Consider the following 13,973-nt stretch of genomic DNA (forward strand, 5'->3'; position numbering starts at 1 on the left):
TACTCTGCAATGGTCATAGAGATCTTGGTTACTAATCTTGTCTGGCCATATCACACCTAAGACTTGTTTTCTGTGTAGGGCGTCCAGGCTGTCTAAATTTTTTTTTGTTAATCCTCATGTACCACAGTTGTAGAGTAATATTGGTAGTACAAGGGCTGCGCAGAGGCCTATTCTTTTGCTTTTGCTCATATTTCCTGCCTATACCAGATATTTAATAGGTCACGAAAGCCATTTTGTGATAGAATTTTCCTTCTTTTAATGTGTTCTTCCTATTTGATCAAGTGCCCAAGCTTCCTGACATTTTTCCAATCATCATTGGTCCGTTCAACTACTGTTATTTCCGCTTTTGTTTTGTTGACTTTGAGGTTCCATTGACTTAGCGTATTAGATACGACAGGTAAATAGTTATATGCTTTGTGTTGTGAGTCTCTAAGCGAGGTCCACATTGTCTGCATAAATAAGTTCATGGGTAAGTCTTTGATTTGGACATAATTTTGATTTTAATTCTCTGAGTGCAGCTTCTAGATACACATTGAATAAGATAGGACTAATACCATCCCCCTGTGGCATTCCAACTGTTGTTCTGATTGTTGCTGATTCTTTGCAAACATAAATGTGAGAGTTGTATTGGCAAGTATTGCTCTGATCAATCTAACATGGTCCCTCTCCAGAAAGATTTTTATAGTGCTGTTTATAGATTGCTTCTACATATTGTATCAAAGGCAGAACTCATATCTGTACCGAGAATTGCAAACTCTTCTTTGTACTTTTGGGTTCTAGTTTTTACCACCTATGTGTCCATACTGTGTCACTTGTGCTTCTTTCTTTTCGAAACCCACTTTGAGAAGACTTTGAGAAGAACAGATACTCCTCCACTGCTGGTCATATTCGCTTCAATGTAATAAGGCTAAGCACATTTCTGATGATAGAGAGGAGTACGATAGGTTGTAGGTTTTGTAATGGGCCTTGTGTCTTGTTTAGTTTGTTCAGTAAAATGAGTTTCCTTGACCCCAAGTCCTGATGGCTTTTCTGTATGAACATTTCGTTGAACATGTCTGCTAGTTATTTGTGGTCTTCTTCTGCAAGGCATTTGAGTTCTTCTGCTTTGATTGTGTTTATCCCACGAACTTTGTTGTTTTTTAATTTACTTATAGCTTTGTTGACCTTGCTGGCATTTATTTCTTCGTCTAGGCTGGAGTCAGCCTCCTCAAAAGGTTCTATTTCATTTTCCTGTTTGAATTTGGCATGAAAAAAGTCCTTTATCTTATCAACTATTTGTCATCACAAATGACTTTCCCATCGTCATTTTTAATGATAAGTTTGCCCTTTCTTAGAGATCCTGAATCTTTTTGCATACCCCATACAATTAGTTGCTATTAACTAAGTTGTTTTCCAGCAAAATGGAGCACTGTCTCATTGGGGAATGAATACGAGAGCCCGTTTAGATAAATAACTTTCCTGGCAGATGTATTGGAAGGGTGGACCCATCAACTGGCCACCCAGGTCACCTGATATCACTCATCTTGATTTCTTTTTCTGGGGTTACATTAAAGACAGAGTTTATGTCACCAGAATAAGAGATTACAACCATCTCAAATCAAGATAAAGGAACTTGTGGCGACAGTCACCCATCAATTGCTACAAAATATGTGGAGAGAGTTGAGAAATCAGTTAGATACATTGAGAGAAAATTGAGGATCCTATGTAGAGGTTTAACTTTAAACAGTCCTGTCTTGCGTGTTTATATAAATTTGGTGTAAAACTGAATCAGATGCATTTATATTTTTCTTCCAATTTTTCTGTAAAAAAATCGCTTGAGTCAAATTTATCCCTTTTTACAAAAAGCGCAACTGTAAAGTAACGGCTTATAGCATCTTCCTGAAATTTTACCACAAAAAAAACTCGAATAGTGGTAAAAAATTATGCAAAAAACTAGATGTTTCTATTATTTCTAGTTTTTAAGCTATTTTAATTCTTTATCGGGTAGGAGAAAAAAAAAAACAACACCCTCTATATGTATAAATCATGTCATTCTAAAAAGATTTAATATAGCACAGTATCCATTAATTTTGCTCAAAGCACTTGTTCCCAAGCCAACAGTGATAGGATGAAGTATGATGCTAAGGTACAGTTAGAATTTTATTTTTCAACAGAGACAGAGTATTGTGGGGAAGTGTAAGTGAATAGTCTTTTCCAAGGACTCAACAACCTGCTGGCCACTGCAGAACTTGAGCCCAAGACCTGCAGTGTACAATTCATGTCATACCACTAGATGACAAAGTTCTAAGTGTACAAGTGGTAAAAAGGAAGAAATAACTGAAACAATAATCAGAGAGCAGAGTAAAAATCTTATGATTACCAGTCAGGCCAAATTTTTCATTATTTTCCTGCACTATTTTTATATATGGCTGGCATCTCATTATTTGTTTTTAGGCAGTCACACGGGAGACCAACGTGGTCACTTACCTAGGGCAATTAGTGGGAGGATAAAGTGTGGCCGTCTACATGAAGTGATCCAACGACCATACCGCATCAACAGTCCAGAGATTCAGTACCCCCACGATGACATGTGTGACATCTATGCCATCAACAAGTCCAAGCAATACTTCATCACCTGGTCTTACGGAGATGAAGATACTGAAGTCATTGATGCTATCACTGGGGTAACCAACATGGAGTAAGTGCTGTTTATCATTGTTGATAAATGATTAAGGTGGATTAAACTCAAAAGATTTATTATGCATTCATAACAGCAAGTAAACAACAGAAAAACGAATAGCAAGTCAAACATAAATAAGCACCATTCATTAAAGAGTGGTATCTGTCCATGAACTACAGTGCAGTCCTGATAATTCGAATTGGGTGGGAAAAGCAAATGACTTCTATTTATCAGAATTCGATTTGTCTCCAAACAAGGGAAATAACTAAACCTGACTCCAGGTATCAGGGTTATATTACTATGATTGTTCGTGCCGTGTATTGGTCAGCATGTGGTTATCACTGTGTGTTAGATCTATTTATAACCAACCCCCCTTTGTTAGCCAGCGGCCTGCAGACCACAAGTTAGTCTTAGTGATGAGAGCGCGAGAAGGAGAGAGGGATGACGCGAGACAGCTGGTCAATTTGGAGAAAGAAGAGAGAAGGCGGGTGGGACGGAGAGGGAACAACACACCATTACATGCCTCAGGGGTCTAGTTATTATTATTATTAGTCAGCTCAGTCATTAAAGCGCGTGGGAGGGTGGATACGGAGAACAGGCAGTTCGTTATGACCTTCCAGAGTTTTTTTTTTTTAGTGATGGGCAAGCACTTGCACTTCGAATAAAGAGAATAACGACTGTTCGAATTCGAATTAACCATGAATATTTTATATAGAAAAAGAAGAAAATAATTCATTACATCGTATTTCTTTCGATTTAAAAGAAATTCGGTTTATCAGATTTCGAATTATCTGGACTGGACTGTAGTAGATTAGATAGTTTACTACAAATGCTATATCAAAAGATGCCTGATAATTTAAATGTTCTCTGTGTTAACATTTTTTTTTCTTGTTAGGTAACATTTTGCTTTTGATTTAGCTTTAATCATTTATGTTTTTGGTTGAAAACTTGCTTTTACTTATATTTCACGAGTGACAGTTATTATCATCCTTTGACATATCTGCCACTTATATATAGAATTGGTATACATTCATCTTCCTGGGGCCAATAGATGTTTCCCTCCAGATACAGAATTTTAACCAAAATTTTGAAGAAAAACTGATTAAAGATATTGTATTTTTATATTTTTACTCATAATAATATGGGTGAATGACCATGTTGAACTACAGTATATCAAAGTTCTAAAGCATTTTAAAGTAATAATTTATATAAGTAAGGGGAAAGTCATGCATTAGGGTTGATAAAGATTCCCCACCCCCCTTTTTTTTTTTTAATCCGGACTTTTCTCCTCCCAAAACAAACAGATGTTTGTTGCTTGTAGCAGATCTACTTTGAATATTGCCTCAAATGTTGTAATAATTGGTTGATCAATTTCAGGATAAAGCAACACTGTATTTTCCAACTTCAGGTGTGATAATTGTGTAAAATGATTCCATTAATAACCACAAAATTGTACAACAATGGTAGTAATAACAATACTTACAATATTAACAATAATGAAAAGTGAGTTTTTGTTTTATCTTTAGACCCATGGATGAACCAAGGATATCACGTATTTGTAAACGGACCCTTCATGAGCTCTTCTTTGAGTTGTGTGCTAAATTTGGCCGTACAGATCTCATGTCAATGAGCTACAGCACTGCTAAACGGTGTGCCACCACATTCCAGAGGATGAAAAGCTTTGTTGGTGAGTGAAAAATATATTTCATACTGTTATACATTATCTATTTTCAATAACTGTTCAAGTTATACTGTGCCCACTAATTTATATTTTACATGGATAAAGTATGTGGAATTAAGAAGTCTAAAAATGCATAGCCTATTTTCAGTTTTTGAGTCTGATTTCTCAATTGATTAATTTCATTTTTAGTGGAGAATATACAGGGTGTCCACTTAAGCAGCACAAATTTGAGTTCTTGGAAACTGCTCTTTACTCACATTTTCGCACTCACACCATGTAGAATGAGTTCCTGGCTGGTAACAGCATTGTCTCTGTCACTAAAATAAAAATATAATCGAGCCTTTTGGACGCCTCCTCTCATCCAACATGTTTAGTGTTGCTATTGATTTGGGACCCCCTGTAAAGCACTTTGAGCACATTTGATGGATATTGTGCTACGTATAAAAGCTCATGTTTGTTTTTGTTTGTTGTTCTAAGCATCCTTATACGGAATAGATGTTAAACATTTTGTCTTTGAAAACGTTTCCATTAATTACATTATCAGTATAAGACTTTTCTTGGAATCGTTGATAAAATAAACCTTCATTATTGCCATCAGCAATCAATATTTGGATTTTTATTGCTATTTTCAGGTCAGCACATGGCAGTCATGGGTTTCGGACACTGGTACTCCCTTCAGGAAACCTACGGCACGGACAATTTTACAAACGACTGTCCAACTTCGTGCTAGCCCTGTTGGTGCATTTGCCCACTTCAAAGGCAATCGCAAAACAGAACGACACAATCTTTTCACCATCTTCATTTGTTATATTCATCATTAAAGCCACCAGTTTGTCTAGAAATCACATTTTGGTGGTGGAAGTGGTTGGTGCGGTGGTTCCTACCAGATAAGTGGCAGCAAAAGCAACAGATGCCAGCGTGTTTACCAAAGAATTTATCCATATACATAAGGAGCGAATGTTCAAAATGTGAAAAAATTGTGTTTATTTATTATCATATAATTCTGTTTGTTGTCTACATCAGATGGATATGTTTTACATCACATTCCACTTTGTTCTCAACACCTTCCTTTTTATCTGTCAACTCTGCTTGTCTCACATTCTGTTCCTTTATCTCTATCATAAATATAAGGAAGTTATCAAACTTTAAATTGTGCCATTAGATCTTTGAATAATGTGTGCTTTGCTCCTGATTCAATGTTTACCACAATTATTTTTATCAAATTAAATTTGTTGACCCAATTACTGTGTTTAAGCTGTTGAATTTCGACTCCCTTTTCTTATTCAATTGTGAATAGGAAGCATACATCGATTTACAGGACTAAAAGAAATAAGGAATATTACAGCTTCAGTCAGTATTAATCGGGCAAATAATGAATCTTATGAACTTTATATTATTATTATCATCATCATCATCATCATCATTATTTTTTTAAAAATTATTCTTACTACTATTATTATTATTATTATTATTATTATTATTATTATTATTATTATTATTATTATTATTATTATTATTATTATTATTATTATTATTATTATTTCTTTCTAAAAATTAAATTGTGTTTGTTTTGTATTTTGCATCAAAAGAAATGGAAATCTGCTTTGCTGAATCATTTTGTCTGTTTGGAGAAGCATGAATATGAAACTGAAGCTGTTTTATTCATTAATCCTTAAGCCCTTTCTGTCCCCAGACTGCCACAAAGAAATACTTTCGCATACCTGCCTACTATTACAGAAAATTTGTCAAATTATGCAATGGTGGCTCTAATTCCAGAACTTCATGAGCATCTCTAAGCCATTAAAACTTCCTGAAAATGAAATAATTTAAAGGAATTTAAAGGGTTATTTAATCCTTTTGAGGAAAAATTATTGATTTTTAAAATTAACAATGGTGAATTTAATTTTTATCTCATAAAAATTACGAATTTTTAAGTTTTCAAGTCGGCACGTTTGCTTTTGCCATATTAAATTAGAAACTCCCCTCTTTGAACGATTTATTTTTATTTTTTTAATAACTCATTTTCATCTATCATCCAGTTTTTTCTTGTCTTAAACTTCACATATATTTTTATAGGTGCTCTTGTGGCTAGCTTGATATAAACCAATGTCTTAAATGATGGTACTTTACTTTGACTTGTTACTCCCGTGACAATGACCAAATCGTACATTTTGAATTATTTTTTGAATTAATTTGTCTTAAACAAAACCCTCATGTGTTAAAAATATTATGGTTACTAGACTCGTCTTGCTAAATATGCAGTAAATTTGCTGACTGTTTATTTCCAGTTCATCAAAACAATATGACGTAAAATTTATAAATATCTTAGATAGATATCATATCATTTTGAAAACTTTGTTATGAAAAGAAATATCACCTCCTTCTTCCTTTCGTAAACTGATTATCCTTATTGTTTTTCATATGAATATTATTATTGATCAGGGTTGGGATGGGATATTAAGATAATATTGCACTAATTTACAAAGATTTTGAAATTTTTAAAGAAAAGAAAACAAGGAGGGTGTAATCACAATTGTCAGTGACCAAGTCTGTTATAACCCTTTGTCACAATTCCAACTTTTAATGGCTCCCATCTTCAATAAAACTTGTCTTTTCTGCGTTTCTCCCACTTTCCTCCACGGTCAAAATTTGCTACATTCATATGATTTTGATTTTGATTTTGTCATGAGGCTACTCTGACGACTACGAATAGACATGATTGAATTCTGTTATTTTTTCTTTAGTTGTTTGTTTGTTGTTGTTTGTCTTTGTTTTGTATATTTTTAAAAAATACGATATTAAGTCATAAATTTTTAAAACATGGGGTTATTGATAGAAAAATCAATTTCCTCACTCCATTATCATGGGTCAATGTTTCAAAACATCTGCGTATATGCCTTATTTTATCTCTTTGTTGTTTTATTGATCTCTTTTGTTTTCTGTTATCTTAAAAGAAAAAACAATCTGCTGTACTCATTCAGAGATCTCCGTCCAAAAATGTTAAAAAATAAAATTAAAGATATTCGTTTACAAGAAGAAAATTTTCCTCTGTGATCCATCCTCTCAATCTGGTATTAAGTCAAAATCATGCAAAATTTCAGTATTGAAGGGGAAGAAGAATTTGCATTTATGAAAGTATGTAGATTTTATTCAAACTTGACAGGTTAGATTCTACTGAGAGATAGATGCAATGGCTTACATATTGTGTAGGATAAGCTTAATGACTACGTTCAAACTTTGAAAGTAAGAAAGCTCAACCAATTCAGTCTTACAAGTGAAACTAAGAACTGCAAACATACCATGACTATGAGGTAAAAACTACAAATTACACTGTGTCAAGTGTCTTGTTGTTAAATTACTTCAGGTATTTAAAAGACAAATTAACATGTAACGCGAGATATTTTAAAAAGTTCATCTGGCTTCGGCCTCACAAAAACGGCGTTTTCCTACTACATCCAAACACATTCAGTTCTTGATTCAACTTCAGAATTTGATAAATTGAAATTGATTATGTGTGATGAGTTATATATTTTAAAAATATATTTGATGAGTTTTACTATAATTACAATGCAACATTTCTATAGCATTGTATTATTTGGTGCAAGGTGCTTAATTTTTAAAAAGATTGTTTGATGTCATGAATCGATTTCAGGTCAGCAGCTCCCATAAATTGCTATAATAGATACATGATTTCTTCATTTCAACTGTCATTATTGTATGCCTCATTTGAAACAATAATTTTGATATTCTAAGATTACAATGCCTTATGCATATGTTTCAAAGGTATCTTATGAAAATTTACTGTTATTGTTGCTTCCACAAAACAAAGTAGCTAATTATTCTGCATGACGTTTTCCATCCATTTGTTAATGCTTTAATAGTTCTGATAATTATCTCTATCCAAAAATTGTGTGGATTATTAAGTGGTGGTGCTTTGAAAAATTAAAATCTCTAGTCTTTTTGTCATGGTCATATAATGTTTATGATTTGAGGTGCAGGACTTGTCAACAGAAATATTGTTTGAGATGACTAAGAATTGATCTCTAGTTCCACAAATACTGATACTAGTTCGGTTATTGCAAGTTATAAATTCATCCAGTTGAAAGTGACAATTCTAATTAAAAGTGTCAGGTTTTTGTGATTGATTCTTTATCTCGAAACCACAGAGCAGCTGTTGTTATTACATATCAAACGCAGACAACAAAAGTGCTTGTACAATTACATAGCTATTCTCACCCTTTTTCACTACAATTGTATGATAAAAATTGAAATCATCAAATCAATCAATCCATTGATTTTTCTGTTTTTCCTTCATGTTGTGCCAATCATTTCAGATAATTGCAAATATGAGACTGAACTGTATTACATATTAAACATTTTTCTAACTTTACAAATTTTGCTGGATGATACTAACACAACCCGATACGTGACTAAAATCTCTAATGACATAATTCAGACCCGATCCTTATATGGATTTCTATATTAAGATTATTAAGGGATCAAACTCGGATTTTTAGCTCAAGATTCAGATTTTTCAGTCAAAACTCATGAGAATAGTGTATTGTAATTTTTACTTAAAATTGGAAATATGTGACTAAATTAAACCACACTTCATCAATTTACAAGTTAGAATTCACTGAACCTTGTTCATAATGCATTTTGGATTAATACAGATTTTTTTCTCTCAAAATCCGGATTATAAAGAGGATGTAAGTACTGTTTTCTTTCTTTTTATTGCCTGTGGCAGGTCTGCATAATCATACTTTGACACATGCAGGAAACTGGAAAACCACTACAAATTCAGGCGCAATTTGTGATCTATTATCCATCCAATCAAATTGTTATTAAGTCCACTCCAATCTCCAGGAATAACCTTATTCATTGCCTGATAAGACAAGCGCTCTCACTTAACTCACCATTATAGCAGACAAGCATATTGTCATCTTCTCTCCTGCTGCATTTAATCATAACAGCATTTGTATACAGTCAAGCAGAAACAATTAAGTTGCAACATTGAAACTTTTAATTTCTTAGTCACTCTTTTATTGATCTTGATCGCAGGATCATATAAATTTCTCAACTCATTGCAAATAATGACAAATCTATAAGAATCAAGGTTGGAAATAGGTTTATCTTGATTATTGAGTGGCAGATAATATGACTTAACTACCTCATCTCTTCAATCTCATGGTTATCAATCATTGGGATATGATTGTTCAAAGAGTAGAGTAAATCTAGATTATTAGAAGATAAATCAAAAGAACATTAGAATGAAATACTTCAGAGGTTTTTAAATTGTAAACGGTTTCTTTTATTATTAAATTAGCATTTAAAAAATGTCCTGATTTACATCACCCCTGAATTGTCAGTTCATCAAAATCACGGCAAACATTCATCCAACCAGAAGTAAAAACTTCATTTTATTGATTTACTGAATAATGAATTGCATTTATGATTACTCTACAGTTGTTAACTCTTGCTGTTTTTCAAATGAAAATTTCAGGCTGTTTTGAAGTATTTAAGATACATTGGTTCTTTTATTTCCTAAATAACATTTAGTCATAAATCATCTTTTTCATTCTCATATGCTCACATGAAAGAACAATCAAACAAATTTGTTTGATATTCATTCATGTTGAAAGCGATGGAATTAATATATTTACATAAAATAGATATCAAGGGTGTCCGACTGTTGTAAGTGCGAGAGAGGTGATGTTCAGAAAAAATAGAAGAAAAAAAACCAGTGCGGCTTCTGCACTAACACTTGTCTTGTGTGTTTAGATCACATGGATATTGTGATTAGTCTCTTTTGGTCACAAGGTTAGGGGAGAGGTTTGGCTTTGATAAAAGCTACAAAAATAATTTTACCACACTTGGTTAGAGTCGGATGCCCTGGATATTAGATAAGACGTGTTGAGTGCCATTCACAACTATGCAGAATTTGTGTGATTTGCTCTTTTGTGAAATCAAATTAATTCAGTTGGTCACAATGTAATCTAGTCATAAATTTTTACCCAGTAATTTTTGCATTTCTCATTTTTGGACTTTTCCTCCTTGTTTGGTTTTTTTTTTATTTTGTAGCATCCATTCGTTTTCAAACAGAAGGAAATTATTAAAAAGGCATCTTCCAAAGGCCAAAAATGCCCCAATGCCTTCATCTAGAATTATGTCCAGATGCTGAACATTGTCTGGTGGCTTGATATTGATACCAGTTGATACATGTACTATTATTATCATCATCATTATTATTATTATTATTATTATTACTATTATTATTGGTTTATTTTCTTTTTAAATTATAAGATATATGATTAAGCTAATTAGGGCCAAAGTTACAATTATTTTGTGTGCATCATTTTCTGAAAATAAAACACTGAGGATAAAGTATAAAATTTATTTTTACAACATTCAATTGACTGTAGAAAATGTTTTTAATTATTCTAGCTGCTTTTTTGTTGTTGATAAAATGCAGCACTGGGCACCCTCTTTGAAAGCAAAAAATTAAGAAATAGGGGATTTTACAAATTTTCCTCTTTTTTTGTGTGGATCGTGCAACATCCAACACCCTAACTTCATTTTAGTTTTTCTATTATTTTTATGTTGTTGAAAACATACATTACTTTAAATCATAATTTTACCATTTTGACCATTTTATGCAGTAGATCATAAATATATATATTTTTTTAAAGAGAGAAATACTTTGAGAGGTATTGTGAATACTAATGGTAATGCATATCAATATCATCTTTATCCTTTGTTATATGAGGCATATTGAACTTTTATATTATGTACTCTGGTATTATGACTTTGGTCATGCTTTGGGGAACAATGATACAGAGTGTTTTTTGTTTTTGTTTTTTTAACCCAATAAAGAACTGAAATAGCTTAAAAACTAGAAATGCTAGAAACATCTAGTTTTTTTGCATAGTTTTCCATTACAATTCAAGTTTTTTGTGGTGAAAATTTCAGGAAAATGTGATAAGTCGTTACAATACAGTTGTGCTTTTTGTAATAAAAGGGAAATTTGACTCATGCAGTTTTTTGATGCAATAATTGGAAGAAAAATAAAAATGTGTCATATTCACTTTTTACACAAAATTTAACACACAAAACAGGGTACCATACCGTTTAAAGCTAACCTCTACATAGGATCCTCCATTCTCTCTCAACGTTTATAACCACTTCTTCAGCTCTCTCTCCACGTGTTTAGTAGCATTTGAGGGTTAACTGTCGCCACAACTTCCCTTATCTTGATCTGAATCTTCCTTTATGTCCACCTTCACTAATGAAGATTTTGACATGAATGATAACATTTGGTTGAAAATTGAGCAGTGATCTAGAAGCTGTAAATAAATCTAAAGTGGGTGCAGATGTAACTTCTTGCGGTAAATTGTTCCAATCTGTGGTGATTCTGGGGTAAAATGAGAAGTTTCTGAGGTTTTGGGGAATGAAACTGTCCATGTGGGCAGTCCTTAATGTTCGTGTCGGTGTTTGGAGGTCAAGATTTGAAATAGCCACCAGGTTATTTGGAGATAGTTACAATCTCTTATTCGGGTGACATAAACTGTCTTTAATATAACCCCAGAAAAGAAATCAAAAGAGGTGACATTGGTGGCCAGTTGATGGGCCCACCCCTTCCAATCCATCTGCCACAAAAGTTTTTTATCTAAACAGGCTCTCACATTTGGTCCCCAAATGTGGTGGTGTTCCATCTTTCTGGAAAACGACTTTTTCAGAGAGTTACAACTGCATTCAATCAGTTCATCTGTCTCTACTAAGTTCTTATACCACAAACGTATTGAATTCACATTTGATAAGGTATGTTTTTGTTTTCCTCCATATTCTCATTGGTACAGTGTTCTTACTTTTGTAGGTGATTTGAAATCATGTAACCACAAGATAACGTTCACTTTTTCAATGTCATCTGCTATTTTTGATTTGTAAATTATGCCATAAATATCATTGCGCACCACGTCTTGCCTGGTTTTCCTGTAAACATCATAATTTAGTAACCAAATTTTGTGTGCAGTTAAAATTGATATGACACAAAATTTGAATAAATTCTTAACATTATGCAACCCAACCCCCCCACCAAAAAAAAAACAAAAAACAACAGATGTCTCCGATGGTTTTAGTTTTTTAGCTAGTTCAATTTTTTATCGGGTAATAATAAAAAACACACCCTGTGTAAATTGGATATTTAATCAGTAATGAACTGTTGTGAAAGGAGATAGGAAAAAACAAAACAATTACCAACTATATAATATCAAGTTTGATTCTAGTTCAGAAATGCATTCATATAAATATAAGCATTTTTTTGTTATGATCTATGCAATGTTTAACTTGGTATACTGAATGAATGAATTTTTTTGTGTGATAAGTAATGCCTTAAAATAAAATGATGGTGCCTTGAAACTTCACTTTTGAAATTAAATTAAACATGCTCATAAATATATTCCATGCTACGCATAACAAATATTAATTGTTTTTGTTCAGCTTGAACAGTGATGTCTTTACCTCATGAAAGGAACAATACCTCAAAGGGTTGTCCTGTCCCAGGGATAAAAGGAAGTCGTGGTAAAATTAAAGGATTTTATAAATATTGATATATGAATTTCACAAATTTTTAATTCATTCATTATCAGGATGTAGAGTTGACCCTTCCTCTAATATTTTGCTGACATTCTCTGGTGATCTTTGCAATGTGGCATATGGCAGTTATCACATTTCCAGGATGACAAACTGTCTTGGACTCCTGCAATGCTCTGCTTTTACAAAATATTTTGGATTTTGGAAGTTTTGGCTACATTGGTTGATGACCGAATGATTTAGAGTATCAGAAATGTCACATATTTTGACTATTTTCAAAACATCTTGATAAACATGACATTCTTCTGAATTCGTGTTGTTTCACTCATTCCCTGCTTGGTCACCTTAAATTTGGAATACATTTCAATGAAATTTCCCTGTTCTCCTTTTCTGCATAAAGAAATTGAATGAAAAGTTCCCCTTTTAATTTCAACAATTTTGTGGGGATTTTTTGTACTTAATCATTTTTTAAGCCGCATTTATTTTTTAGCATTATAAATGATTTATCCTAATTCAAAATTGCCTGAAGCACTTAAATCGGATAACAGAGTGAAAGGTTTAGATAATGTTCAAGATATGGCACTTTTCCTGTGATTTCTGAGACAACCCATAGTCCAAATAAACAGCAAATGTTTTATTTCTGTTGCTGACTGGTCTAAAGCTAGTTATATTTTATTGATATTTTTATTTGTCTCATTCTATTAGAATCTACGATATAATAGCAGCATACTAGTGTCTACTCTTATCTTTATGTTTCATGAACTACATCATAAGTTATATAATATTATCTTTTTAAAGGACTTCAATTCACCATAATATTTCTTATTCCAAATGTTGTTTTACAAAAGTTAATATTTTCAATGAAGAATTTAATTTTTAGCCATTTAGTTCTATTTTCATATTGAATAAACTTTAAAGAAAATTACAGTGATTGTTTTATGATTTACTGGAAATCTGTTCCACATGGGTTTGTGTCCTTGTTCTGGAAACACGCCATTTGGTTTCATCTGCTCCATGGCAGTGATATTTTCCTGATGTATTAAT

General features: G+C 32.7%; 1 protein-coding gene across 2 annotated transcripts in view; it reads left to right on the top strand.

The window, feature by feature from the left end:
* LOC144978560 (double-stranded RNA-specific adenosine deaminase adr-2-like) overlaps positions 1-5,307 on the top strand; it is an 83,193-nt gene extending 77,886 nt beyond the window's left edge. For both annotated transcript variants that reach the window (XM_078924776.1, XM_078924775.1), the window contains 3 exons: positions 2,434-2,677; positions 4,186-4,346; positions 4,973-5,307. In XM_078924776.1, coding sequence (XP_078780902.1) covers positions 2,434-2,677; positions 4,186-4,346; positions 4,973-5,070 — 503 coding nt within the window. In that variant the 3' untranslated portion in view covers positions 5,071-5,307. The remainder of the gene's footprint in view (positions 1-2,433; positions 2,678-4,185; positions 4,347-4,972) is intronic.
* The last annotated feature ends 8,666 nt before the right edge of the window (positions 5,308-13,973 follow it).

The sequence above is a fragment of the Berghia stephanieae genome, chromosome 8, assembly GCF_034508935.2.
Source record: "Berghia stephanieae isolate SIO BIC M18660-M18661 chromosome 8, UCSD_Bste_1.3, whole genome shotgun sequence".
In the NCBI taxonomy this organism is placed as follows: domain Eukaryota; kingdom Metazoa; phylum Mollusca; class Gastropoda; order Nudibranchia; family Aeolidiidae; genus Berghia; species Berghia stephanieae.